The following is a 27,225-nucleotide window of genomic DNA, read 5'->3' as shown; positions in this document are numbered from 1 at the left end:
TATATACATCACTAGGATGTGTGACTGAGGAGCTTGGCTGCTTTATTGTAAACTTCCAAACAAGGGCCAGCAATCGGAATCTAAGGGCGGGGCTGGGCTGGTAAGAGCAGAAGGAGCGTCTGACCCGGGGCTGGCTCCTGGAGCATGCGCAGTCTTCACAGAAAGTGATCAGCGAAAAGTGCTGAGGACGCTATTGCGTAGGCATAGTTTCTGATTGGCTACCGTTCGCCCGCGAGGGGTCGTGTCTACTCGTCGCCAAGTAAACAGGGAAGGTAGGGGCGGGGCCAAAGAGGCGTCGGGACCTGGTTGGCCCGGGGAGGGTTGGGGGTTTCGCGGATTGGTCCCAGCCGGGATCTCAGCTGTGTGAAGCGCACCGGGTCCTGGAGCCCGCGGCCTGAGGGATGGACGAGACTAGTCCACTCGTGTCCCCTGAGCGGGCCCAACCTCCGGACTACACCTTTCCGTCCGCCTCGGCCGCTCACTTTCCGCAGGTGCCGGGAGGCGCGGTCCGCGTGGCGGCGGTGGCCGGCCCGGCCCCCTCTCCGCAGGGCTCGCCAGGCCACGACCGGGAGCGGCAGCCACTGCTGGATCGGGCCCGGGGCGCGGCGGCCCAGTGTCAAACCCAAACCGTGGCGGCGCAGGCCCAAGCCCTGGCCGCCCAGGCCGCGGCGGCCGCGCACGCCGCGCAGGCCCACCGCGAGCGGAACGAGTTCCCGGAGGACCCCGAGTTCGAGGCGGTGGTGCGGCAGGCCGAGGTGGCCATCGAGCGTTGCATCTTCCCCGAGCGCATCTACCAGGGCTCCAGCGGAAGCTACTTCGTCAAGGACCCTCAGGGGGTGAGAGCGGGCTGGGGACCGCGACCGCCGGCATCGGGGAGGGTGGGCCTGTCCGGGGAAGTTTGAGGGTTCGCACAGCCAGAGGGAGAACGGGGGTTTGAAAGGCTAAGAAATGGAGAAACTTCACAGTGCAGAGCCCCTTGACAGGATTTTGGAATTCTACTGAGGACTGGAGACGGATAAGCTGTCCGGAATGAAGAAATAAATCAGAACTTATTTGGTAGGGGAAGAGTGAGCGGGAATGAAAAGAGGAAATTGACCAGATACAGGCGAGGGGCCCTGCGGTGTGATGGGGCAGTCGGCCTCTGGACAGAGACGCGCGGGGAGATGCTGCTTTCTAGTAGGTTCCTCATTCGGCCACTGACGTACTGTTTTGAGCTTTGAGCCCGTCCTCTCTTTTTGGACTGAACCAGTGTTGTCGCTGTTCATTGAGGAGGACGGGTGACCCATCAGGGGCTCTGAGGGTTCATTCCCAGCCTTCTCTGTTGTGGGGACGTCTCCTGCCACCAACCCAGGCCCCTTATTGGCAGACGTTTGTTGTAAGAGTGGGTGGACTCATCAGTTTCATTTGTCCTGGTTATTGCTCACTTCTGGGAAATTGTTCAAATCCTTCTTGTGGCTCCTCAGTTTAGAATGTGAAGTTTGAGAAACATGGGACTGTCAGGTACTTTTTACTTTCATTTCTCACCCAGGACTGTCAGCAGTTTGCTTTTTTAACAAAGGCGGAATGTTTGTTTGACCTTTATTTTGCCCCTTGTATGTGTTTAAAGGGGGATGGGATGGGGTATGGAGTGACCAGGACGGCTGAAAAGTGACCTTTATTCTTTTGATAACCATAGGAGAATTTAAGGCATTTAGATCAAACTAGAGGTATCTTTGGAATATCAATGAGTCAAAAAAAAAAATCAAATCTTCCCTGTTAAAGTTCTCAGATGGACCAGAATGGTTTATTGGGAAAATGTATTATTGTTATGCTTATTAAAATGATGGGTATCAGAGCTCCCTCACATTTTCTCTGCATCTCTCTTGTGTGAACTCTTGAGATGGGTGGTGTGTTCTTTTGGCAGGAGTGCTGAGTGGCCAGGATGGACTGTGACTTGTAGCTCTTGGTTAGGTTCATTGAAGGATTCAGTTAATTCCCCAGAAGTTGTTGTCCCTGAATTATCACCAAGAACCAGAGAGCAATTCTGCCATCAAATCAGTTAACATAAACTGAGACAGGGGAAAGCTTTGAGAGTAGTAAGTCTTTCAAATAAGGGAGCAGTGAGTTAAATCGAAAGCTCAAACAGGAACCGTCACTTGCAGAAGAAAAGAAAGGTGGGTGTCCTGAGGTTTAAATGTTAGCAAGATGTTTTCATCTTTTTTATTTAGGAACCAGAGTGAGATCTAAGATATGAATGGATTTTATTTTATTTTGTAGTTGTTTGCTTGTTGGCTGATGTAAGAATGGGCTAGATTATCTTTGTTAGGTATAGAAGCAGGAGGAAGGTTTTTGTTTTTCTTTCATGACACTGTTACAGCTCCACTGTAACACTGGAAGTGTGTCAGGTCAGCAGAGAAGTGTTCTGGTGCTCTGACAGGTGGGAGTAATATGATCTCTCAATTCTACCTGGCAGGTAAAGTACTACCACCTCAGTACATAGGCCACAGAGAATGACACACTATGGGTATGCTTCTTGGTGATTTGCAGGATCTTAGTCTCTCAAATTTCCTGGCCACTGTCCTTTCTTAGAGGGGAAGTCAAGACACATATGACTGGATAAAACTTATTAGTGTAACCATCCTCTTCACACTGAGGAAAATGTGGTTCAGAGCAGAGGATCACTTCCTAACTGCTATGGTGGGTTATACTGGACCACAGACTCACTGTAGTTAGTTTTGTCATCTTTGCCCTGCTGCAAATGTGTTTAACTATTTTATTTAAAAATACGTAGATAGCATTTACTGTATGCCAGGTACTATTTAAAATGCTTTACAAATAATAATTCACTTAATACTCATAACACCTTCAGAGGTAGGTACTATTATTGCCCCCACAGATGATGACACTGAGGCACACAGTATACCTAATTTGCCCAGGGTGTCACAGCTGTTAAGTAGGAGGCAGGATTCAGACCCAGGCAGACTGGCTCCAGAGTTCATGCTCCTAACTACTATGTCCTGCTGCCTCAGAGTTAGTCATCTGAATCTCTGGTTTCTCTTTTCAGCTACCATATTGGTTAAGACTAAATTTGGCTGTGTGTGACAGAAAATTTAAAATAATAATAACTTGAATAAAAGTACATTTGACTCTCCTAAAAGAAGTCTACAGACTGCTCAGAGCTGGGATGGCATTTTCCTTTATCATGGATGCAGTATGAACAATATGCATCCGACCGTCCGGCTGGTCAGCCATCCCTAGCATGTGGCTTCCACTTCGTGATCCAAGATGGCTGCTCAAACTGCAGACATCTTGCCTGCTTTTCAGCCAGTTGGAAGAAGGAGAGGGAGAGGAAGAGGGAGAGGATGCCCTTTCCCTGTAGGACGTTTCCTAGAAGTTGCACCAGACTCTTCTCCTTACATTCCATCGTCCAGAACTTAGCTGCAGTAGTGGCTGGGAACTGTAGTCTTTATTTTGCCCAGCTAAAAATCAGGGACCTGTGTCCAAGGAAGAAGAGGGAACAGAGATTGGGGGAACCAGCAGTTTCTGCCACAGGTACTTTGCAGCTGGACAGTCTGAAAAGTTCTTAAAGATAACAGCCCTGATTCCATTTCCCATTGTAGGGTGGTTCCTTCCTCAGGATGAGCAAGTAAGGGACCTGGAACAGTAAGATGGAAAATGCTAGATCAGGAGTCATGGTAGAGTGCTCATATTACCCTCCTCATCTACATACATCCTTGTGCTTCAGGTCTCATGCTCAATCATCTACGAAAGTATTTTTTGAGAATTTTCTGTTTTGAGAGGCTAGTAATTCTAGGTGTTCATGTTGCCAAAACATAGAACAGCATGTGATTGACTAGTTTATTGGGAGGAGTAAATGAGATACCACACATGAAAGCCCCTGGCCTAATTCCTGGTGCTTAGCAGGAGTTCAGAGTGTTTTGTTTCGTTTTTAAGTTACATGCCCACTGACCTCTGGATTAGGCGTTCTTGGATATGTGGCACTGAATAAAGCAAAAGTAGTATAATTCTGAGATGATCCTTTCATATTGAGAATAGTAATTCATTAGATAATGCTCATTGGTGTTTGCGACACAATTCTACAGGTACTGCTCACATGTTCTAGGAGCTTGGCCTTGTATCAGTAATTTTCAACCTTTTAAAAATACTTCATTCACCAAGAGTTTGTCATGAAAACAGTACAGTATTATTTTCCATTTTTCAAATATAAAATTATGTTGTAATATTGAATGTGTTTCTTCTAACCACCTGTGCCCTACAGGAAATTTTGATGTCCTAACATTCGGTTGAGAATGACACTAATAGCCAAATAAAGAATAAAGATCTCAAACAGAGTAACTTATTTATTACTAAAATGTTAAGACACAGTCATGTTTGTATACCATATATAGGTGTAGTTCTGGAGATTTTTAAGCATCATCTACCATCTGTTATAGGGAGCTGTCCCAGGCTACAAGTTGTAATGGATGAGGCAGGTTGGGTCGATGGCAGTGGATAGGAAAATAAATACAGGCTGAATCTCTTTTATTACATTCTACTTACAGCCCATCTTCTTTCAGGGTCTCATATATTTGGAGTAGTACATCCCTCTCTTTTGTAAAAGTTAACATGTAAATAAGGCTTCTCTACCTAAATAGCTAAGTCAAAGAATGCTGTTTCCATCCAACCTCTACAGAATACAGACTTGCCTTTTTCACTTTCATTTCCTTATGAGTGTACAGCAGAGATTTCCAGAGGTCGCATGATGTATGATATTGAAACAGATTGAATTTTAAAGAAGATGTGAGAATACAGTTGTCTTTTATTGAGCCAAACATTAGAGATTTGCAAAATGTAAAACAATGCCAGTCTTCTCACTAAATGTTTTTTAAAATATAGTTATTTCTCATAAAAACATGTCACTTATGTTAACATGTAATAGGCTTATTTTTATGATTAGGTGAATTAATAAATAGTTTTAACATTTTAGTTTTAATTTCTAGTACAGCAAATATAGATTTTACCCATGTATGTAAAAGCTTTTGGGGTCTTTAATAGTTTTTAAGAGTTTAAAGGGGCCTTGAAACCAAAAAGTTTGAGAACCGTCCACTTTGTGTTTACCAAACTTTAAAAAAAACGTTTATTATGCGTTATTTTTGCATATTTCACTGCATAGTATGAGTGATGTGCTTGAACTGTGTTAGATTTTAGCACAGCATAGACCCTCCTCCGTGGGGCTGCTGCATAGATATAGGAACCCCTTTTGGGTTCCAGGTTTCAGTAACTGGTTGCGGGTCTGGCACCAGCCAGTGAGTGGCCCCTTGCTTCCTTGTGCAGTGCTGTTTTTATCCCCAAGTTCATGGATTGCTGCTACTTGAGCTACCTGCACCTTAACCCCTTTATTAAAAGGGGTTTTAGTAAGTGGGTGTTAAGGGAGGGTGTTTTTAAAATATTGACATCAAACTGAAGCTTTCTCCTAAATGTAATAAAGGAATTGAAAGTATATTAAAGAAGAGAAAGGTTGGTGAAACAAATTAGGCAGTAGTTATTTTCTTTCTCAACCAAATATTGGTGGGTGGCTTTAGAATTTGTTTTCTATGAATTAGGAGAATATTCTTGAGTGTTCTGTAACACAGTTGATTATTTGACGTTAACATTAGCTTTAGAAATTAGGCCAGAGGCTGCTTTATGTGTCTGTCTAGGAAACCCACAGAGTGCTGATGCACTGTCTTATAAGAACTAGGTACTGAGCAAATGTTGGCAGAATTGAATTGAACTGAGGCAACGCTTAGTCCTGAAAGGCACTTGTCTCCCCTTCTGTCTGAATGTCCTTCTGTTCCTCCATCCTTCCCACCCTACCATTCCCCTATTTGTCCATTCCAGGCATTATTATTTAATGAAACCCTTGTAATACTGAGAGAACCATGATTACTAATGCTTTTAGAGTCAACAAAATGCTTTCTGATTCTCCTTTTGGTGGAAGGAAATTGAGAAGTTTGAGAGGTCAGTCTATAAAAGATGCTTGGCTGCAATGTTGGCCTTCAAGTTCTGCTTTCTTTTCTTTTCTTTCTTTTTTTTTTTTTCTGGCTGCACCTTGTGGCTTTTGGGACCTTAGTTTCCCGACCAGGGATCAGACCTGTGCCCCCTGCAGTGGAAGTGCAGAGTCCTAACCCCTGGATTGCCAGGGAATTCCCAAGTTCTGCTTTCTTTAAGTGGAAGTATTTAAGCCTTAGCCCTGTTATTTTTCAGCCTCACTAATAGTAGGAATGTCTTGGTTTCCCTTTCATTGGGGACCAGCTTGCAGAACTCCACATTGTGCCTCAGTTGAACTGACTGGTGGGTTCTGGGATGGGCCTCAAGTTGTACTGTGGTTTCACTGCCCAGGTTCCAGAGAGTTACATTGGAGTCATCAGTCATTCTCTGTATGGTAAGCCACTTACTACTGCTGCTGTGTGATTCAGAGCCCAGGGTTCCAGGGGTACAGAGACAGAGAGGACGATTGCTAAAATAGGCCTCTTCCTAGCCACTTTAGATAAGAATGTAATTCTGAAGACTTAGAATATGAATATATGCATTTGACTTTTTCTGGTGAATAAGTAAGTTTGTTTATCGTTAAGAATAAATTGATTCTTTTGGAGGAGGAAAGTTCTGTATTTCTCTTGCCCTCTCAAATCCTTGCAAGGCTTCTTGAAGGGACTGTCCTCAAGATTGACCAGTTATTGTTTTAGACATGTGCCTAGCCAGTTCCTAATATGAGTACTTAATGCAGTCAGGTGGATTTGTGTTTTTTGCTGTGACCAGCCATTCAGGAAGTGACACCCACAGGCAAATGACTTATGACCTAGACTAGCTTGAGTTGGCTGTGGGGTGAGGGGAGAGGGAGAGTCATATGATATAAAGATGAATCACTTGAATAGCATATTTACTTTACTTTTCTTCCTTTGAAAGTACCAGCTTGGGGACTGGAAGGAATGACATAAATATAAAACCACCTCAGAGGGCTGACTGGCTTGGGGAAGAAACCTTCAGGAGGGAAGGCCTTAGTTTCTAGATTGCAGCAGCATCCCATAGGTCCAAGGATCTTTGAGGATTAAGTTACTGTCTGCCAGAGAAGATGGATCTTAATCTTTGTGGCCTCTCATGTCCTGATCTCTTGCCTATCAGAATTACTTAAAAGAAACCCATTCTAACCAGGTAGCAGATCCTTTTTCCTGCTGTGATTTTTCTCTTCCATTGCTTTCTTAGTTTGTCATTCCTAAACTTTTTTAAGGTTTGTTAACACGCGGAGGGGGTGGGTGTGGAATAGTAAGGCCGATAGAGGAAACTACCATTGATGAAAGAACTTTCTTAACCTCATTCTATAAGACCTTACTAATTTCCTTTCAGCTGATACTTTTTTGAGTCTTTCCATAATTGATGCAGAACAACAGCATGTATGAGTGTACCTTAGAAGTTGGGGTTTGATGGTGTTAGAATCTGTTGTACCGTATATACCAGACTTGGCATCTTCTCTGGCCTCAGCCCTTTCTGGCAGGGGGTTTCTCAGCTGCTCATGTGAGCTGGTGTCTTCCCCTTACAAGCTGGGGGAGAAGCCAGTGTCTAACTGTACATAGGGATTGTCTGCCTATGCCCTCTCATTTCTTTCTAGATTCCTGCTGACCTGGACTGTGAGCTACTTTAATCAACTTGCCTTTAACATCCTCTTTTTCTTTTGTCTCTGTAGAAAATCATTGCTGTTTTCAAACCCAAGAATGAAGAGCCATACGGGCATCTTAATCCTAAGTGGACCAAGTGGCTGCAAAAGCTGTGCTGTCCCTGCTGCTTTGGCCGTGACTGCCTTGTCCTCAACCAGGGCTATCTCTCAGAGGCAGGGGCCAGCCTGGTGGACCAAAAACTGGAACTCAACATTGTACCGCGTACAAAGGTTAGTCTCCAGGAAGCCTTACTGCCTGGCCAGAGTTTTCCTGGACCTAAGCCCTGCTACGTGTTAGTGGGACTGCTAGATCCAGTGACAGCTATTTGTGCCCTGAGTCTAGGGTTCTCAGCCCTTTTTTTTGGTGGGGGTGGTAGGTTTCAGCTCATGGTTTGATCATGCGATGAAAGCTATCCTGAGAAGGATACACATAAATTTTCTGCACACAGTTTCAGGAAGTTCACTGACCTGATGCACATGTATGGACTCCCTGGGTCTTTGGATCCCAGGTAACCCCAAGCTGGTTAGAAACCTAGCTACTTTTGTAGCTTACTCTGTTAGATTTCTGAGCTATTCCAGGATTTAGATACAGTCTAGAATGGACTAGCTGATGTCAGCTAAGCACTAATGCAAGTTATGCCAAGGAGGACTCTAGGATTGGCTGAGGGTTAGAGTAAAGGTCTGGCCTGAACACCTACAGGGAACTGACATGGAATTCTCCTCACCCATCTTTATGCTATGGAATTCTGGTACTTGTCTGAACATAACAAAATCGGGTTCCCAGATCCAGGCAATTCCACACTTAGAATGGATTTGTACATACCTTGTATGTGTTATAGACTTAGCTGAGGTTCTATTGAAGGGTCTGGACCATACCCGCCCCCCCGCCCCCTCGCCCCCTCACCTCTTGCAAAAACATGCTTTAATATAGAATTTATTGCATACAATTTCAGGAAGTTTACTGACACTAGGTTAAGAACCCCTGTACTACAGGGTGTCTTATGAAACCTTCCAAGGGTTCTGAGGGGAAGAAATCTGCTTGTCAGCATATGAACATCTAAGGACACGTCGTCACTCATTTAGTGTGTGGCTCCCTGAGATTTAGTAACAATTTAAGGGGGAACTCTGATCTGATGCTTTAAGGCTGCAGGGGCATCTTTGTATCTCTGGGTCTTAATCCTCTTTGAAAATCTGATAAAAGCTATAAATCTTGTTCCCACAAAAAATACATATATTTTCAATTATTGCATATAATTTCAGGAGGATGGTTCATAGACAAGTTGAAGTCTACCCTTTGACTCATAGGATCTAGATTAAAAACCCCTGCTTAAGGTTTTCTTTGCCGGTTTCGATAGCAGGCTGTGGGCAAAGAGCCTGATCAGCAGACAGGAGCTTCCCTTCAAATCTGTTTTTTCTGTTTTCCCAGGGTATGTTAGAAGAAAATGTGATTGTTGTGGATGTTTAACTGTGTCTGCTCCTTTGCCACCAAACTTCAAATAAGCCAACTAATTTGTTAAGGTTGTAGAAGTCAGGGACCACTTCTTGAAATTTCCTCCTCTCATTCTCAGCACCTAGCAAAGTACTATACTTACAGTAAGCATTCCTTAAGTACCAGCGGAATCAGTGGATAGATAGCAAACCATGAAAAAACAGTAACAGAGATCCCCCAACCTCAGGCCAATGGAGAGAATGTTTGATTGTAGTTCCGGGCTTGTAGCTCCCATCTGACACCTAAGTCACTGCCTGGCCTTGTGCAGCTCATTCCTTCCCTTTATACTTAGTTCTCTCTGTGTGCGTATAGTTAAACGGCACATTGAACATCTTGTATGATAATTAAAGCTCCTAAGATCTCCTGCCTAACCTGAAATCCTCCTACTAGGCCCCTCTTAGACTCTAGAAATGCTTCTAAGTACTCCTTGCATATCACTGTAATTTCCTTTCTCTGCTAGGTAAATAGCAGACCACCCATGCCCTGTGCCTGTCTGCTTTGCCTGTGCTTCTCGAGTGCGCCTAAGAACCAGAGGGCTTAAGTCCAAATTCTGGTGCTGCAGCGCTTCACTGGGTGACCCTTGGGCAAGTCACCCCCACATCCCCTGCCCATTCATTCTCCTCACTATAAAAATAGGGACAGAAAGAGGTCCTACTTTAGAGAGTGGCTATGAAGATTGCACAAGTTAATCCATGTTGAACATGTAGCCCAGCAGCTGGCACAGTGTAAACACTCCATACATCTTTGCCTGTGGTATTTTTATGACTATTCTAATCATTAATGTCACATAATCCCTTTCTTCCCTATCTCTGGGCTTCCTCTTTCCCTGTTAGAGAACCTTAATGAGGACTGAGGATCCTTTACATCAAAAAATCAACAACAAAAACACTTGTCTTCCATGAGACTGACATGAGACAGAACTTTGCAAGCTTAACATACATTTGTGTGAGGCTTTCCTGGTGGCGCAGTGGTTAAGAATCTGCCTGCCAATGCAGGGGACACAGGTTCGAGCCCTGGTCCGGGAAGATCCCACATGCCGCGGAGCAGCTAAGCCCGTGTGCCACAACTACTAAGCCTGTGCTCTAGAGCCCGCGAGCTACAACTACTGAGCCTGCGCTCCTAGAGCCCATGCTCTGCAGCAAGAGAAGCCGCAACAAGAGAAGCCACTGCACTGAGAATCCCATGCACCACAGTGGAGAGTAGCCCCCGCTCAACGCAACTAGAGAAAGTCCATGCACAGCAACGAAGACCCCCCAATGCAACCAAAAATAAATAAATAAATAAATAAATAATGCTAAAACAAAACAAACAAGCCAAAGAAACCCACATATATTTGCAAGCTTTACATTACAGCTGTTGGACAATAGTAAGAGGAAATCTCTCCCCTCCCTCCGTCCCCACCCTTGTGATAGGATTCTATCCAGTTGATCAGAGCATCTGTCACTATGGAAATGGGGCTCACGCTGAGATGGAGCTTCAAGCAGTAAGGCTGTAATTCTCACTCGATCACTATCTCTGCTCTCTGTTCCTGCAAGGTTTCAGGTTGTGATAGTTTCATTAGTCACAGGGAAAGAGTGGTTTGTTACAAAAATTGATCGAAAATAAATCTCATGGGGGGAAAGGGTGGTTTATGGCTTGAGAGCCAGTGTTTTCACCATGGAAGCTGGCAACGTAGTCTTAGGAAAGCCTTTTTTCCCCTTTATTCCTGTGCCTGTGTTTCCAGATTTGTAAGGCAGAGAGTGCTAACCTACAGTACTTTGCACATCCGTTTTAGGTACTCTGTTAAAACTGGATGGATGGATGGATGGATGGGAGGAAGGGAATTATTTTATGCTGTCTCTGAGATTTCGGGGGCAAAATAATTAGTTATTTGTAATGAATTTTTCAAGGCTTAGGAAAAGAAAGAATTTTCTTATAAATTTGATTTTAGGTATTTATATGGTAAAACTCACTTATAGCTATCTCTGAAAGAAGCTCGTAACTCATTCATTCATTCACTTAATAAATGAGCATGTGCCAGGCACTGTGTTAGGTACTAGGGATGCTAATGTAAATAAGATGTTTTCATCCACCCCACATTTCTTTAGTCTTAAGAAACAAGTTAAGTATACAAATGGATAATCACGAGACAGTGTGATAAGTGTGATAATGGACACACATATGGATTATGGATTACAGTGATATCACTGCAGTTTGACAATCAAGTGTAATATTGGTGGCCTATTAAAAAAATTTTTTTGAATAGGTTATGCATGCATCTAGTGCAAAAATTACAGTAGAGTAAACAAAGAAGAGTAATTCAGCCTCTCTCCCACCCCTGTCTTCCATCCACTTGGTTTCCTTCCTCAGAGGCAGCTGTCATTACTAGTTTCTTGTGTAATATTCTAGATACAGTCTATGTAAATATATAGCAACTCACTAAAAATTAAAACCAATTTTAATATTTGTTTAATTTTTGAATGTAAATAATTGTACATAGTACAGAGTTCAACAGGAAATAAAAGGGTATAGAATAAATTGCAATTTGTTTTTATTTGGAGAGAAAATAGGCACTGGGCCATCTTCTCCTAACCCAGGAGGTAGCTGTAGTGGTCAGGGTAATTCATGCTAGCTGCTGTAACAACCCCTGAATTGCAGTGGTTTAACACAGTAGGAGTTTATTTCTTGCTCACATCAAGACCCATGCTAGTTAGGCAGCTCTCCTAGATCCCATGTCACTCCAGGTAGCGGCAAGAGATCTGGGATCTTTCCATGATGTGGTTTTGCCAGCTCAGAGCCCTTCATTTCCAGCTGCACAGATTGGGGAACGTGAGCTAAAGATCATGGGAAATTTTAGGGGCCAGGCCTGGAAGTAGTGGGCATACATCACTTTGTCAACATTCTCTTGGCCTGAACTAGTCATATACTCTATTCTGGCAGCTAGAAAGGCTGAGAAATGCATTCCTTCTATGTGCGGAAGAGGAACAGTATTGGTGAGCATCTAGCTATTCTCTGCCATAGTGGTATAGTTCCTTAAATTTGACTCTAACCTAGGTGTCTCTTCTATTTCCACTGTAGGTAGTATACCTGGCCAGTGAGACCTTCAACTATAGTGCCATTGACCGAGTGAAGTCCAGGGGCAAGCGGCTTGCGCTGGAAAAAGTGCCAAAAGTTGGACAGCGGTTTAACCGCATCGGGCTACCGCCAAAGGTATAGACTGCGCCTAGGTGGCTTACCAAAGGTGATGATTTATAGTGGCATAATCATCCAAGTGATGAAGCAAGGTGTCAACAGACTTACCTATGGACTTTTGAATAGTCTGCCGGGAGGCTTCTGTCTTGCTCATTTCTGTTAAGGGCCTAAGGTTTGAGGAATAATTCTCCAAAGAGACCCTAACTTTCTCACTTTACTCCTCTGGACCATTTAGCTGGGCTTCTTGAATTTGGATGAGCAATTACTGTCACAACCCTTTCCTGATATAAACTCCACAGGGCCTTAGTGGGTACCTGGCTTACTCCTGGGATCTTTGCACTTGGGCTGTAAGGAAATACCTTTATTCTTCCTTTTTGATTGCAGGTTGGTTCATTCCAGCTCTTTGTTGAAGGGTACAAAGATGCAGACTACTGGCTACGTCGTTTTGAAGCAGAACCTCTCCCTGAGAACACTAACCGGCAACTACTGCTACAGTTTGAGCGGTTAGTGGTGCTGGATTACATCATCCGCAACACTGGTGAGCAGCTGTGGGTGGTCCTGTGCCCTGTGCCAGACTGTGATGAGGCACGGGGGAAGCCTGGAGGCTTGCAGAGCTTAGTATCAGAGTACCCTATCAGGATGAGTTTAGTCTAAGACATAAGGGTTATGCACATTTGGAGAGGGTCTTGAAAATACTTTTCCTAGACAAGCCTTGTTCAGGCACATCATGTGTAGTTATCAGGAGTGGTGAGTATTTATGTTTTATCTTTGCCTCTTTCCCGGTCCTAGACAGAAGACACTTTGGCTCTTCCAAAGCAACGTGAAGAGTCCTCTTATCCTTGATCTCTAGTCATTCATGGTAGCCCGGCCTATCACAGGACAGTTTTGTCTTTAAATACCTCATCTAAGTGGACTTATACAGCATTTTCATTCTCTGGCTGGCTTATTCACTTAGCATAATGTCCTCAAAGTTCATTCATATTGTAGGCTGTGTCAGAATTTCTTTCCTTTTTAAGGCTGAATACTAGTCCATTGTGTGTATATACCACATTTCACTCATCCATTAATCTGTCTACAGAAACTTGCTTCGTGGTTGCTTCCACGTTTTAGCTATTGTGAATAATTCTGCTATGAACGTGGGTGTACAAATATCTTTGAAACCCTGCTTTCTGTTCTTTTGAGTGTATACCCAGAAGTGGAATTGCTGTATCATATGGTAATTCTATGTTGAGAATTTTTTTAGGAACCGCCATACTGTTTTCCATAGCAGGTGCACCATTTTACATTCCCATCAGCAGTGCACAAGAGTTCCAATTTGTCCACATCTTCACCATCACTTGTTATTTTCTGTTTTTTTGATAGTAGCCATCCTAATAGGTATGAGGTGGTATCTCATTGTAGTTTTGATTTGCATTTCCCTAATGATTAGTGATCTTGAACATCTTTTCATGTGCTTTTTGGCCATTTGCATTTCTTCTTTGGAGAAATGTCTGTTCAAGTCCTTTGCCCATCTTTGAATTGGGTTGTTTTATTTTTGTTGAGTTGTAGGAGTTCTTTATATATTCTGGATATTAATCCCTTATCAGATACATGACTTGCAACTATTTCTTCCCATTCTGTGGGTTGCCTTTTTGTTCTGTTGATAGTGTCTTTTGATGCAATTAATTGAAAATTTTTCATGAAGTATTATTTTTCCTTTTTTTAATCTATGCCTTTCGTGTCATATCTAAGAAATCACTGCCAAATCCAATGTCATGAAGCTTTGCCCTATGTTTTCTTCTATGAATTTTATAGTTTTAGGTCTTAGATTTAGGTCATGAATCCATTTTGAGTTAATTTTTGTATATGGTGTTAGGTAAGGATCCAGCTTCATTCTTGTGTATATAGATATCCAGTTTTCCCAGCACCATCTGTTGAAAATATGGTCTTTTCCCTATTGAATGGTCTTCCTATCCTTGTCAAAAATTGTTTGATCATAAATGCAAAGGTTTATTTCTAGAGTCTCTATCCTAGTCCATTGGTCTGTCTTTATGCCAGTACCACACTGTTTTGATTACTATAGCTTCGTAGTAAGTTTTGTAGTAAGTTTGAAAGTTTTGGAGGAAATGTGAGTCCTCCAACTTTGATCCTTTTCTGGATTGTTTTGGCTATTTGGGGTCCCTTGAGATTCAATATGAATTTTAGGGTGAGCTTTTCTATTTCTGCAAAAAAGATCATTGGGATTTTTATAGAATTGCATTAAATTTCTAGGTTGCTTCACTTCAAGTAGTATTGATGTCTTAACAATATTAAGTCTTCCATTCTATGAACATGGGGTGTCTTTCCATTTATTTATGTCTTCTTTAATTTCTTTCAGCAATGTTTTGTAGTGTTCATTATGCAAGTCTTTCACCTCCTTGGTAAACTAATTTCTAAGTATTTTATTCTTTTTGATGCTATTGTAAATGGATTTCTTTCTTTCTTTCTTTTTTAAAATAATTATTTATTTATTTGGCTGCACTGGGTCTTAGTTGTGGCACATGGGATCTTTGTTGCTCTTAGTTGTGGCACATGGGATCTTTGTTGCAGCATGTGGGATCTTTTAGTTGCAGCGTGCGGGATCTAGTTCCCTGACCAGAGATCGAATCTGGGCCCCCTGCATTGGGAGCACAGAGTCTTTTTTTTCTGTTTTTGTTTTTGGCTGCATTGGGTCTTCATTGCTGCACACAGGCTTTCTCTAGTTGCGGCGAGTGGGGGCTATTCTTCATTGCAGTATGTGGCCTTTTCATTGCAGCGGCTCCTCTTGTTGCGGAGCACAGGCTCTAGGCGTGCAGGCTTCATTAGTTGCGGTGCGTGGGCTTGGTAGTTGTGGCTCGCGGGCTCTAGAGCGCAGGCTCAGTAGTTGTGGTGCACGGGCTTAGTTGCTCTGCAGCATGTGGGATCTTCCCGGACCAGGGCTTGAACCTGTGTCCCCTGCATTGGCAGGCGGATTCTTAACCACTGCGCTACCAGGGAAGTCCCTGGATTTGTTTCTTAATTTCCTTTTTTGAATTGTTCATTGTTATTGAATAGAAATACAACTGATTTTTGCGGTCGACTTGGTATCCTGATACTTTTCCTGAGTTTATTTATTGGTTCTAACAGTTTTTTGTGGAATCTTTAGGGTTTTCTACATATAAGATCATATCATCTACAAACAGAGATAATTTTACCTTTTTATTTCCAGTTTGGATGCCTTTTATTTCTTTTTCTTGCATAATGCTCTGGTCTTTCAGTACTATGTTGAATAGAAATGGTAAAAGTGGGCATTTTTGCTTTGTTCGGGATCTTAGAAGAAGAGCTTTTGGTCTTTTCACCACTGAGTATGATGTTTGCTGTGGGTTTTTCATGTATGACTTTTATTATTTTGAGGTACTAGTCTGCTGGTGATTAATTTCCTTTTTTTTGTTTGTCTGAAAATATCTTTATTTCAGCTTCATTTTTGAGGAATATTTTTGCTGGGTATAGAATTTGGGATTGGCAATTATTTTCTTTTAGCAGTATTTAAAAAACATTCCGTTATCTTCTTGCTCCCATGGTTTCTGTGGAGAAGTAAGTCGTCCATATTACTGTTGCCTTTTCGAATGTAATCTGTCTTTTTCTCTAGATTTTTTTGAGATTTACTCTGTGTTTGGTTTTCAACATTTTTACTGTGATATACCTAGGTATATTTTCCTTTGTATATACAGGCTTCCTTGAATCTATAGTTTGATATGTTTTGTCACTTTTGGAAAATTCTCAGCTATTGTCTCTTTAAATATTACTTCTGCCCATTTTTCTCTCTGTTCCTTCTGGGACTCCAAATTATATGTTGTTAGATATACATTCATGTATATATCTTTTTTTCCTGGGTGCTTTATTCTGGTTTATTTCTTGTGGTCTGTCTTTCAAATCACTTACTTTCTTTAACACAATCTGCTATTAAACTTATCTATTGAGTTCTTAATTTTGTTAACTGTATTTTTCATTTTTTGAATTTTTATTTGATTCTTTTTATAGATTCCTGTTTTCTGCTGATGTTCTTAATCTTGCCTTTTATCTTCTTAACCATATTAAGGATTTTACCTTGAACATTTCAGAGTCTATATGTTCATTATTTGGGGCCCCTGTAGATTTGGTTTTAATTTTCTTTTGTTTTTCTTGTTTTTATTTGTGTCATGTTGTCTCTTTGTATACCTCGTTATTTTTAATTGTCAGATATCGTATATCAGAAATTATAGAAACATTTGGAGGCCTGAGATGTTGGTATAAATCCTGTCTGGAAGGAGATGTTTGCTTTTGGCAAGCAGCTAGGGTCATGAGCAACCCAGGATCACTTTAACTTCAGGTATTGCTGGGAAATTCTGCTTACTTCCAGGGTTGTAGCCTTTCAGGTTTCAACCAAAAGCATGGATGATTTATCAGGGTTCCCCCACCTTATCCATCATCAGGCTACAACTTTGTCTCTCTGGGTCCCCAGCGCTATTAGAACACTGTTCTACCTCGCAGCCACCTCTTCCCAAGTCAGCAGGTGCTGTAAGAGAAAAGAAGTCACGAATGCTGGACTCCCCTCTCTGGATTACCTTTTTCTCCCAGATCATGACACTTTAACTCTTAAGGGTCTTATAAAATCTCCAGTGCCTTCAAGAGATTTAAAAATATTTTATCCAGGGACTTCCCTGGCGGTCCAGTGGTTAAAACTCCACGCTTCCACTGCAGGGGGAGTGGGTTCAATCCCTGGTCAGGGAACTAAGATCCCATGTGGCGTGGCCCATAAATAAATAAATAAATAAGAATAAAAATATTTTATCTGTTTTTTGTAGTTGTTCTTAGTAGGATAATTGGTCCCCAAGTGTCCAGAGTATCTAGTTCATCATTGCTGAAAGTGAAAATCACCCCAGTTTTTTTTTTTTTTTTTTTTTTTTTTTGGCGATACACGGGCATCTCACTGTTGTGGCCTCTCCCGTTGCGGAGCACAGGCTCTGGACGCACAGGCTTAGCGGCCATGGCTCATGGGCCCAGCTGCTCCATGGCATGTGGGATCCTCCTGGACCGGGGCATGAACCCGCGTCCCCTGCATTGGCAGGTGGACTCTCAACCACTGCACCACCAGGGAAGCCCTACCCCAGTTTTTTCTACTAACTTCATATTTCTGTTCACAGATCGAGGCAATGACAACTGGCTGATTAAATATGACTGTCCAATGGATAGTGCTAGCTCTCGGGTAAGTGGTTGATCTATATCTTGAAGGAGAGGATGAGGTGTAGTATATGCATAATATGAAAGCATGTAGTGGGGTGATATTTAGGTCACATAAGTTCAGAGGAATCAGGATAGCACATGTCTTTAAAATTGGTAGGTTAATATTTGGAAGAGCTTTTCTCAATTTGTTTTTTAAGGAATATCCTGCTAATGATAGGGATAGACTGAAGAAAAGTACAAATAAGTTTGGAACATATTACATACTTTGTGCCTTTTTTGGAGATTCACATTGCATAGTAGCACAGTAAAGGTCTGAGAAATAGTGCGTTAGTGCACCTGTGTGATTTTGTTTGGCTCAGTGATTTCTAAACCTTTTGACCATGGAATACTTTTCTCACAAGAATACAATACCACAGAACATCAGTTTAGAAAAAGCTGCTTCCTGCAACTTTCTTTACCCTCTCATTGCTTTTATACTCCACCACACTTCCCCATCCCTGTTCAATCTGCACATTTAAAAAAATTAGCAGGAAGGCTACCTGGAGAAGGAGAGTGAGGTTGGCTTTTGTTCTTTATAGTGTTTTTTTTTTCTTCCAGCTTTATTGAGATATGATTGACATATAATATTGTGCAAGTTTAAGATGTACAATGTGATGATTTGATGTATATATTGCACAATGTTTACCACAATAAGATTAGTTAACACATCCTCGTAGTGTTTTTACTTCCTTTTGTAATAGTGGTTCTCAAATTCTGTACATCAGAATCACCTGAAGAGCTTATTAAAAATAGTACAGATTCAGGGGACTTCCCTGGCGGTCCAGTGGTTAGGACTCTGTGCTTCCAGTGCAAGTGGTGCGGGTTCACTCCCTGGTTGGGAAACTAAGATACTACACACTGTGCAGAGTGGCCAAAAAAAAAAGTACAGATTTTATTGGGTTGGCCAAAAAGTTCACTCGGGTTTTTCCGTAAGATAAGTACAAGCCTTTCCTCCATTAGGTCTGGGGTAAAACTGAGGATTTCACACCTTAAATAAGGTATCCCAGAGGATTCTGATGCAGGTATCCTGGACCCACATGCCTGTTCCTGTGGTGGCACTAGTTAACCTGAACATGGAGCCAAGTAGACAGTCATGGGAATGTCTGACATGGGCTGCTGTCACAGGCAGTCTGCTCCGCTCTCTCTGCATTCAGCTCTGGTCCTTTTCCTTTTAATGTATCACTGAAGCAGGGGAACAGACTCCCTTATGCAAGAGCAGCCAGCTGTTATCGTCCATGGTTCCGTTATCTTACTAGAAAATGTGGTCACCACCACTGAAGTGGCATCTGAGTCAAGGTCCACACCAAAGGACCTTGGCTGACTGATAATTGACTTTTCTTTCTTTTTTTTATACTCGCAGGATTCTCACTGCCTTTCCCTAGGAGGAATGGCTTATAGTAATCTTTTGTTATTGTCATTTCCCATGTTACCAAGGACTGTGGCAACTCTTGGGGAAGGGCACCTTTTCTAAGATAAGAAAGGGACTCCGGGAAGCTTGAATTAGCCCAATCAAAGTGCCATAAATGTATTAAGTCAGGTAACAATATGGAAACCAGTTCAGAGGTTGAGTAAGGACTGATGCCTGAGGAGGTTGAGATGGGATGCTTTGCTGCTATTTTAAAGGGCCTGGGGCAGGTGGGACTCAATAAATATTTAATCTTCCCTTGCTCTTCAGGACACAGACTGGGTGGTGGTGAAGGAGCCTGTTATCAAGGTGGCTGCCATAGACAATGGGCTGGCTTTCCCCCTGAAACATCCTGACTCCTGGAGGGCGTGTAAGTCTCAAGACCGCTATGGTCTGGCTCTTTTCTTGCTCAGTCTCAGTTTTCTTATGTGTGCAATGAAGATAATAATTCCTCTATCACAGGATTGTTCTAAGAATTAATGAAATAATGCAGCTCATGCACTTGAGCACAATGGCTGCCACATGGCAACTACTCCATAATGTAAGCTATTATAATTTTTACCTTACATTATTCCCATTTGAAGCACAGAGTTGAGTTTTCGCATCTCTGCTTTGCATTTTTCTTACTCTTTCTGAGGACTGTCTTATCATAATTTATTCTATTTGTGTTTCTAAATACAAGCTGCTGTCAGTGTTCTGTCTTCCATGTTGACATTCTAGAAGCCAGCCCCTGCCCCATTATAACTGAGAAACCTTTAGAAAGGGAAAGATACAAGTAGAGGGTCACTAGTCCCTTTGCAGTACTTGTCTGTCTTTTCAGAAGGAGCATCTCAATGTTTCGGTGGCAAGTAATTGCTTCTAGATAGGCTTACATCTTGGAAAGTCATATAATGTCTGGGAAAGAGCACAGGCTCAGGGATTAGGCAGACCTGGGTTTGAAGCCCAGTTTCTCCACTTACTGTGTAACCTTTAGGGTTAACAGCCCCTATAACTTTTTTTTTTTTTTTTTTTTTTTTTTTGCGGTATGCGGGCCTCTCACCGTTGTGGCCTCTCCCGTTGCGGAGCACAGGCTCCGGACGCGCAGGCTCAGCAGCCATGGCTCACAGGCCTAGCCGCTCCCGTGGCATGTGGGATCTTCCTGGACTGGGGCACGAACTCATGTCCCCTGCATCGGCAGGCGGACTCTCAACCACTGCGCCACCAGGGAAGCCCCCCTATAACTTCTATTTTCTGTTGTGTTTCTAATAAGAGCAGTATCCTACTTTTGCCAGTGCTCTGATAGGTGGAGGACAGAGATGGGCAGGGATTTTTTCAACACCAGCTTTGCTTTTGACTTTTCCTCTTTTCAGATCCTTTTTACTGGGCCTGGTTGCCCCAGGCAAAAGTCCCATTCTCTCAGGAGATCAAAGATCTGATTCTTCCAAAGATATCAGACCCTAACTTCGTCAAGGACTTGGAGGAGGACCTATATGAACTCTTCAAGGTTAGCCCTGGGAACCTCAGCCTTACAACCATATAGAAGAAAGAATTCCAGTGGTTTTTCTAATTGGTCCTGATACAAGCCCAAAGAGAATGGAAACACCCTTCTGGCTTGTGTTAGCCAATGAAGAGCAAGATTCCCCCCTGTGGACAGCAAGACCTGGTTTGAGTTGGTTTGAAAAAAAATTGGCAGCTGTGATGAATCACACTGGTTTGTGTCCTTTGTGTCATGTGGCTGCAGTGTATCTGCAGAGCTCTCATTTTCAAATGGAGCACTAGCACCTGGAGTTCTCTAGAGTTAATAATGAGACTGAGGACAAAATAGTTACTTGTTCTCTATTTCCCCATCTGTGAAACAGGGAGTTCTTGGGGTGGTGGTTAATTTCACTAAGTCTCTGAAGCTTCATGTAGGTTCTCTTTATTAGAAAGTTTCTAACTGGGGGAGGAAAACGGGTTCTTCTGAGGGATTCATGCAGGTTCCATCTCCTTCTGCCCTTCTTTTGCAGAAAGATCCTGGATTCGATAGGGGCCAGTTCCATAAGCAGATTGCTGTCATGCGGGGACAGGTAAGCCTGGGACATCCTCCTGGTGTCATCCCTGGGATCTCTCTGAGAGCGTTTTATGCTCATGTTGAGTAAATGTGTAAAGCTTGTATTTTAAACCCATTTTAGTCTATGCCATACATATTTGTAACTCTCCGTTAACACCTGAGGGGGAAAGGTAGCCATCCCAAATCTCCCACCTCTTCCGTGGTATCTGGTGCTTGGTGAAGCACTTACTATGTGCTTAGCTCTGTGCCCCTTGCTGGATAGTTCATTGGTAAATTTACCTGGTGGTCTGTGTCCTCAAGTTGTGCAACGCAGCCTTGTGCCTTGGTGGTCAAGAGCTAGGCTCCGGAGTCAGACCGCTGCTTGACCATTCCCAGCATTATGGCCTTGGGCAGGAGTCTCTGCTTCCTTGTTTATAAAATGGGACAGTAATCATACTTTGCATAGTTGGCCAGAGGATTACATAAGATAATGTGTATCAAGTGTTTAGTGAAAACAATGCCTGGCACATGGTAAGCACTCAGATGCTGGTCATGGTTATAAGTTTTGTTGTTATAGTTACAAGCCATATTATTTCTTTTTTCTCCACTTCACCTTCAAAGAGAACCAAGGAAACCCCCAGGGTGTTGTTGACTTTCCAAAGCATAGTAAAGAATAGCTTGAAAATTGTCTAAAAACTCTGTAGGACACTGACATTCTGCTTATCACTTTGAAGTCTTAAAGATAGCTGGGATGGCTTAGTGGTTAGGGTACAAACTGGTCAGAGTGCCTGGTTTGAATCCTGGCTCCGCCATTTACTAGCTATGAGGTCTTGGTTGAGTTACTTAATCTCTCTTTCTTTTAGTTTCTCCATCTGTAACATGGGATTAATAACAGCACCTACCTCGTTGGGTTATTATGAGATAAATCATTGAAAACAGTTGGAGTAGTGCTGGTGTACTGAAGTACTCAATATGGGTTAGCTATTTTGATTATGACTTTGTATACAGCTTCTCACATCTTTGAAGGACAAGAGGGTGTTCTCATTCACAATTATACATTTACCTCTTTCTTCCATTTAGCAAAAGGCTTCTGGTGAGAGCAACTCTTGAGCTTACCGAGCCCATCTTCTCTAGATATGGGACAGACGGGTTTTAAGAGCTGCAGTTATTATAGCTGCCTGAATACCATAACATGGTCTTCCTACATTTCCCAAATAATGTAAGGGCCCAGTTAGGCTGGCAGAATTTGTAGAAACCTTAAAAGCCACGTGATGTCGTCTGGTATTATGGAACTCAGCATAAAGGAACAAACTTCTCAAGTTTATGTAGGCTGTACCTCTGTCCCTATTGTAGTTTCTTCTCTACTCCCTTCCCAACTCCAGTGTCTTGCCAACATCATAGCAATCTTCCTCTCATGATATTTAGTTAGGACCATTATCTAGAGTAGCAAAAGGCAGGGTGGGGGCGTGGATTGAGAGAGTGCAATCTTAGCTTTCTTTCCAACTTGTGCTCTTAATGTCCTTTGAGGGCCTGTGGCATCTTACAACCTAGAGTGCCTCCCTCTGAAACCATAAGGTTCCATGAGCGTCCAGCTCCTCCTCCTAGCATGCAGGTGAAAGGAAGGCACCACCTTCTACCTACCTGAGCTGTAATCACAGAGTGGGCTGTACAATGGCCCAGAGTCAAAGGTGAAGAATGAGGAACCCCTAGAGAGATGGAGTTGGGGGACAGAAGTTGTTCCTCACCATAAAGGCTTCTAACCAGGAGTTAGATAAAGAATGCAGAGTCTGAGGGAAAGCTTCTTTAGATAACATTTTCAAAGACAGTATTTCTTTTTTGGCATTATGTGCCTGCTATAAATTTTTCTTCAACTTTTTAATTTGAAACACTTCAAACCTCAGTAAAATTGAAAGAATGAGTGGGGTCTTCTAGACTTCACCAATTGTTACATTTAGTTAGCCACGTTTGCTTTATCTTATTTCTCTGAATATTATCTATCTGAATAGTATCTATCTCTATATATCTATATAATTTCTCTCTTTAATGTATCTATATAATTTGTCTCTCTCCCAAGATAGATAGATTTTGTTTGTTTGTTTTTGGCCAAATCTTTTGAAAGTAAGTTGTAGACAGTTTGACATTTTACCCCATTTTAAACATGCTGGAAAGGTGGCTTCTAACCCAAAGAACCAAAGAAAGCACAGGGAGACCCAGCCAGGGCAGGTGTGAACTCCTGTCTCTTAAGTTGGGCGGGTCTCCTGCACAATTCACTCTGATTCCATTTGAAGCTCCTTTTAGTTCTCTGGCCTGATCTTGTACTCAAGGCTCTTGGAAGCAGTGTAGTGTGCTGGCAATACCTAAACAATGAAGTAAAAAAGAAATTAATTACTGGTAGGATCAACTTCTCACTTCTGACCTCTGTTCCAGGTGAATCTCTGCCTCTTTTGGGGCAGCACTTGTAGGCCAAGGATATTTATGGCTTGAGGCCTGTGTGATATGGGGGTGCCGCCTAGCTTCCCCTCCCATGTGTCTGGCCTGGCTGTGAAAATCTTCAACATCCAGTGGTTTAAAGAAGGCTGTCATAGGACAACTTCAGCTTTTGTACTGTCCTACCAGAGACGATAAATGGTGGTGACTATGATTTTGACAAGGGGAAGAAAATGTGTTCTTTTAGACACATATCTGAAATACATGTAAAATACAGACAAAAACTGGAAAGGAGCTGAATGCACTGTGGCATCTTGGAACAGAAAAAAAACAGTACTGGAAAAGCTAATGAAATCCGAATTAAGCCTGAAGTGTGGTTAATACTAATGTTCCAATGTTGATTTCCTAGTTTTGGTAAATGTACCACTGTTATATAAGATGATAAAATTAGGAGAAATTGGATAAATGGTACATAGAAACTGTCTGTACTATCTTTGTAACTTTTCAGTAAGTATAAAATTATTCCAAAGTAAAAGTTTTATTTAAAAAAAAAGATGATGAAAAGACAGCATGAGAGGGACAATTCAACTGAAATGGCTTTTTTTTGTTTAATACATGGTCTTTGTAGGAAAATCAGAAAATAAGGATAAACAAAAATCACCCTATCCCTAGGTCACCTTCCTTGACCCAGAGATAATCACTGCCAACTTCCAGACATTTTTTCTCTGTAGATAAGTAGATAAGAAAATAAAGGTGGAGTCACACTATAATACTGGTTCCTTATCTCCTTTCTTTTCCATCTAAGACATTGTGATCAGTTTTCCATGCCAAGAGAATATATTTTTTAACTGCTTGTTCTAATCCCTTAAGTTATTAGCTGATCCCATACTCTCAGGTATTTATATCATTTTCACTGTTACAAACAATACTGCACTGTATTGATTGAAACTAAGTGTTTTGTGCATGTCAGTGATTGTTCCCTTAGTCATTAAAAATGGAGTTGCTGAGTCAGAGGGCCTGTTCACTTTTAAGCCTTTATGTTCCACTTGCCTTTCTGAAAAACTGTCCCACGATCCAGTCCCACAGCCACGTCTCTGAACTCTCCCCAGCTGAGTCGTCATCGTCGTCTTCTGTATCTTTACTAACTAGAAGGGCAAAAAAATAGGAGGTATTTGTTTTCATTTGTATTTTTTCAACGAGTAGAGAGGTTTCCATTTTCTGTATATTGCCCACTTACATTCTTACTTTAGTAAATAGCCTGTTGGTACAATTTTCCATTAGTGGATTGTTTATTTTTGTTTTGATTCATAGGAGCACTCTATCTGCAGGTCTCCCTTCAGAGGCAGACCAGAATGCCTAGGCTTTGCCCTCACTGATCTCATTTTTCCCACTGCAGATCCTAAATCTGACCCAGGCCCTGAAAGACAACAAGAGTCCCCTGCACCTCGTCCAGATGCCACCCGTGATTGTCGAGACGGCCCGTTCCCACCAGCGATCTGCTAGCGAGTCCTACACACAGAGCTTTCAGAGTCGGAAGCCCTTCTTTTCATGGTGGTAGCCCCAGAGGCAGACAAAGGCACATTGTCTGAGACTTGGCCTGGGAGAAAGCCTGGGGAGCAGGTTACAGGAAGAGCCAGAGAAGCCGGCAGAGAGCAGTGCCCTTAAGAGCCCTCCCTGTCTGCTCACCACCCCCTCAGAGCTTTCCCAAGCACGGGGAGAAGCACAATCAGAAGGACAGTGTGTGCTGTTGGGCCCTTCTGAGAGCTGGCGTAGGGGGGCTGGCGCTCCGTGCAAGTAGTCCAGGTGCCTGGGAAGGAGCATCTCCCTTCCAGCATCTCCTGGGGGAAGGCTGGGAAACTCTCTTCCCTTCCTGACACCCTGCTCTGTAGCTATTCCTCATTATATTCTGCATCAGAAAAAAGCAAATACAAATTTAAATATAAAACCCAGGCAGAATCCCAGAACCTCTTATAGCAGAAAACCTCTGATCCAGACCTAAATTTGCATGGGCCCAGACATCCAGGTGTCTCACAGTTCCTTACCCCCACGGACCAAGGCAGCTAGGTGACTCGCAGTGCTGGGACAGACAGAAGCCACACTTCCTTTTGGTTTTCTGCCTAGTCTTCTTCCCCTTCTCCTCCCACTGGTGCAATAGGCTGACTCCAGACACGATTCTCACAGTGGGGAGACTTTTGCTCTAGAACTCCCAGCAGTTTTACAGTGATGGTATAGATCACCTCTGCTCCCTTCCCTGCTGGGGACCCAACCCCTCTAGTCTAGGCCTGTAGGTTGCTTGTCACTCAGGCAAAGGCAGGAGGGAGGAAGTTGACTCCCCAGCATGCAAATGTGATCCATACCACCTGGGTATATGCTGGGAACTGTAATGGTCTATGGGTGAACTTATCCGAGCCTTGCTTCCTTAGTCCTTGGCCGTAGCCAAAGGTAACAAACTCTCCCAGTCTGCTAATTTGTTCCTGTTGTTTTAGATGTTTTGTTCTCAACTCTTGAGTTAGTGCTTCAGTTCTGGGTTCTGGAGTGGCTCTCGATGAGGGTTCTGGGGTGGGTCTCAGCACATAAGAGGACAGGATATTAGGTCCTTGGACTTCTTTTTCCGCTACCACTGTTGCTTGCTGGAGGTAACAGGACTTGTGTTCCGCCTCCTGGTTGGCAGCTTCCCTTTGCTCCCCCACTTCTTGTTCCAGGCCAGTTTTTCCACGGCTTCTTGAGAAAAGCAGGGCCCTAAGGAGAGAGGCCTTCACACTGCCCCCTGGTGGCTGCCCAACCCAGTGTGCATCTTCTTGCTTCCATGTCTCTCTTCCCTCAGCTGTCCCCCTTACCAGCTGTCCGAGCCCTTTCTACACCAAAGCAAAGAATGGCCTCAGGGGGGAGTAAAGAGGGTGCCACCCGTGGCTGTGGGGCAGCCCTGTGCTACTGGACGTTTCAAGTTTCCGGCGTCCTGCGATTGGTCAATCAGCTTTGGAAAGAAACTATCTCGAAGGTTTGAAGAACAACCAAAGAAAGGGAGCAAGGACTATGGCTGTGTTCCCTCTGCTTGCCTAGCTCCCGCCATGCAGGAGGTGTGCAGCTCTCTCGTCAGCTGCGCCAGGCTGGGCACCTTCCAGTCCAGCCCCCAGGAGCCAGCTTATCCTGGGCTTCCACCCCGCTGACAGGAAGTCTCTGGAGCTGGGTACGCATGCCCTGTGGACAAGGCACAGCTCCCCACCGGCCCCAGCCCTGACAATCCCATTGAGCCGACCCCGACTTTGGCCTTAGGGATCATTTTTGCGAGAACATGGGAGCAGCAGGGCTCCCAGAGGCCGGAGAGGACCCAGGTGTGTTTAACTCTCCAGACATCTGTGTGCAAACGTGTTTGTGAAGCCCCCACCTGGGTGTTGAGAGAGCCTGAGCAGTCTAAAGAGCCCGGTGCTTCCCTCACTGAGCAGATCTGCACATTGTCCTCAGGCAGACAAGCTCTGGGATGAGAAGGAAATTGGGTCCAATGTAAGAGGGAGCTGGTCCCAGTCCTGGCAGGCCAAAGAGTATGGGGCATCCTTTCCTGGCCCACATCCGTTCTCCTTGAAGCCTGTACTCAGGTTGCCTTGAATGTGGACTTTGGGAGAGCTAGGGCCCAGAGTGCCGGGGCAGGCTTCTGGGCGGCACTCGAGGAACCGCCCGGCCCTCTGCCAGCCACAGGCCCTGTCTCCCAGTGTCAGGGAGTAGAGGCTGGGCTGTAGAGTGCTGCTGCCTCTGTACTGTTCTAATGCACTGTAGAAATTGTATGTAATGTATTTAAATCAATGCAGATGTATGAATAACAA

General features: G+C 43.3%; 1 protein-coding gene across 2 annotated transcripts; it reads left to right on the top strand.

The window, feature by feature from the left end:
* Window positions 1-323: 323 nt before the first annotated feature.
* On the top strand, window positions 324-27,225 carry PI4K2A (phosphatidylinositol 4-kinase type 2 alpha). 2 transcript variants are annotated; one of them, XM_060286850.1, is made up of 9 exons: window positions 324-836; window positions 7,700-7,900; window positions 12,216-12,347; window positions 12,714-12,867; window positions 17,489-17,550; window positions 19,243-19,342; window positions 20,322-20,455; window positions 20,958-21,017; window positions 23,408-24,789. In XM_060286850.1, the coding sequence occupies exons 1-9, from the start codon at window positions 402-404 to the stop codon at window positions 23,462-23,464; spliced, it is 1,335 nt and encodes a 444-aa protein (XP_060142833.1). In that variant the 5' UTR covers window positions 324-401; the 3' UTR covers window positions 23,465-24,789. The 2 variants fall into 2 exon arrangements, with proteins under 2 accessions (XP_060142833.1, XP_030721103.1); XM_030865243.3 differs by lacking the exon at window positions 23,408-24,789 and adding an exon at window positions 24,804-27,225 and having other exon boundaries at window positions 327-836.

This window comes from Globicephala melas, chromosome 16 (assembly GCF_963455315.2).
Source record: "Globicephala melas chromosome 16, mGloMel1.2, whole genome shotgun sequence".
NCBI lineage: Eukaryota > Metazoa > Chordata > Mammalia > Artiodactyla > Delphinidae > Globicephala > Globicephala melas.
Note: the sequence above shows the minus strand (reverse complement) of the source record. Positions and strands in the feature narration are given on the sequence as shown.

Coding starts and splice junctions, on each gene's coding strand:
- PI4K2A (XM_030865243.3), top strand. CDS start 402: ATGGACGAGACTAGTCCACTCGTGTCCCCTGAGCGGGCCCAACCTCCG. Junction 17,551..19,242: donor TGGATAGTGCTAGCTCTCGG/GTAAGTGGTTGA, acceptor CTTGCTCTTCAG/GACACAGACTGGGTGGTGGT. Junction 19,343..20,321: donor TCCTGACTCCTGGAGGGCGT/GTAAGTCTCAAG, acceptor TCCTCTTTTCAG/ATCCTTTTTACTGGGCCTGG.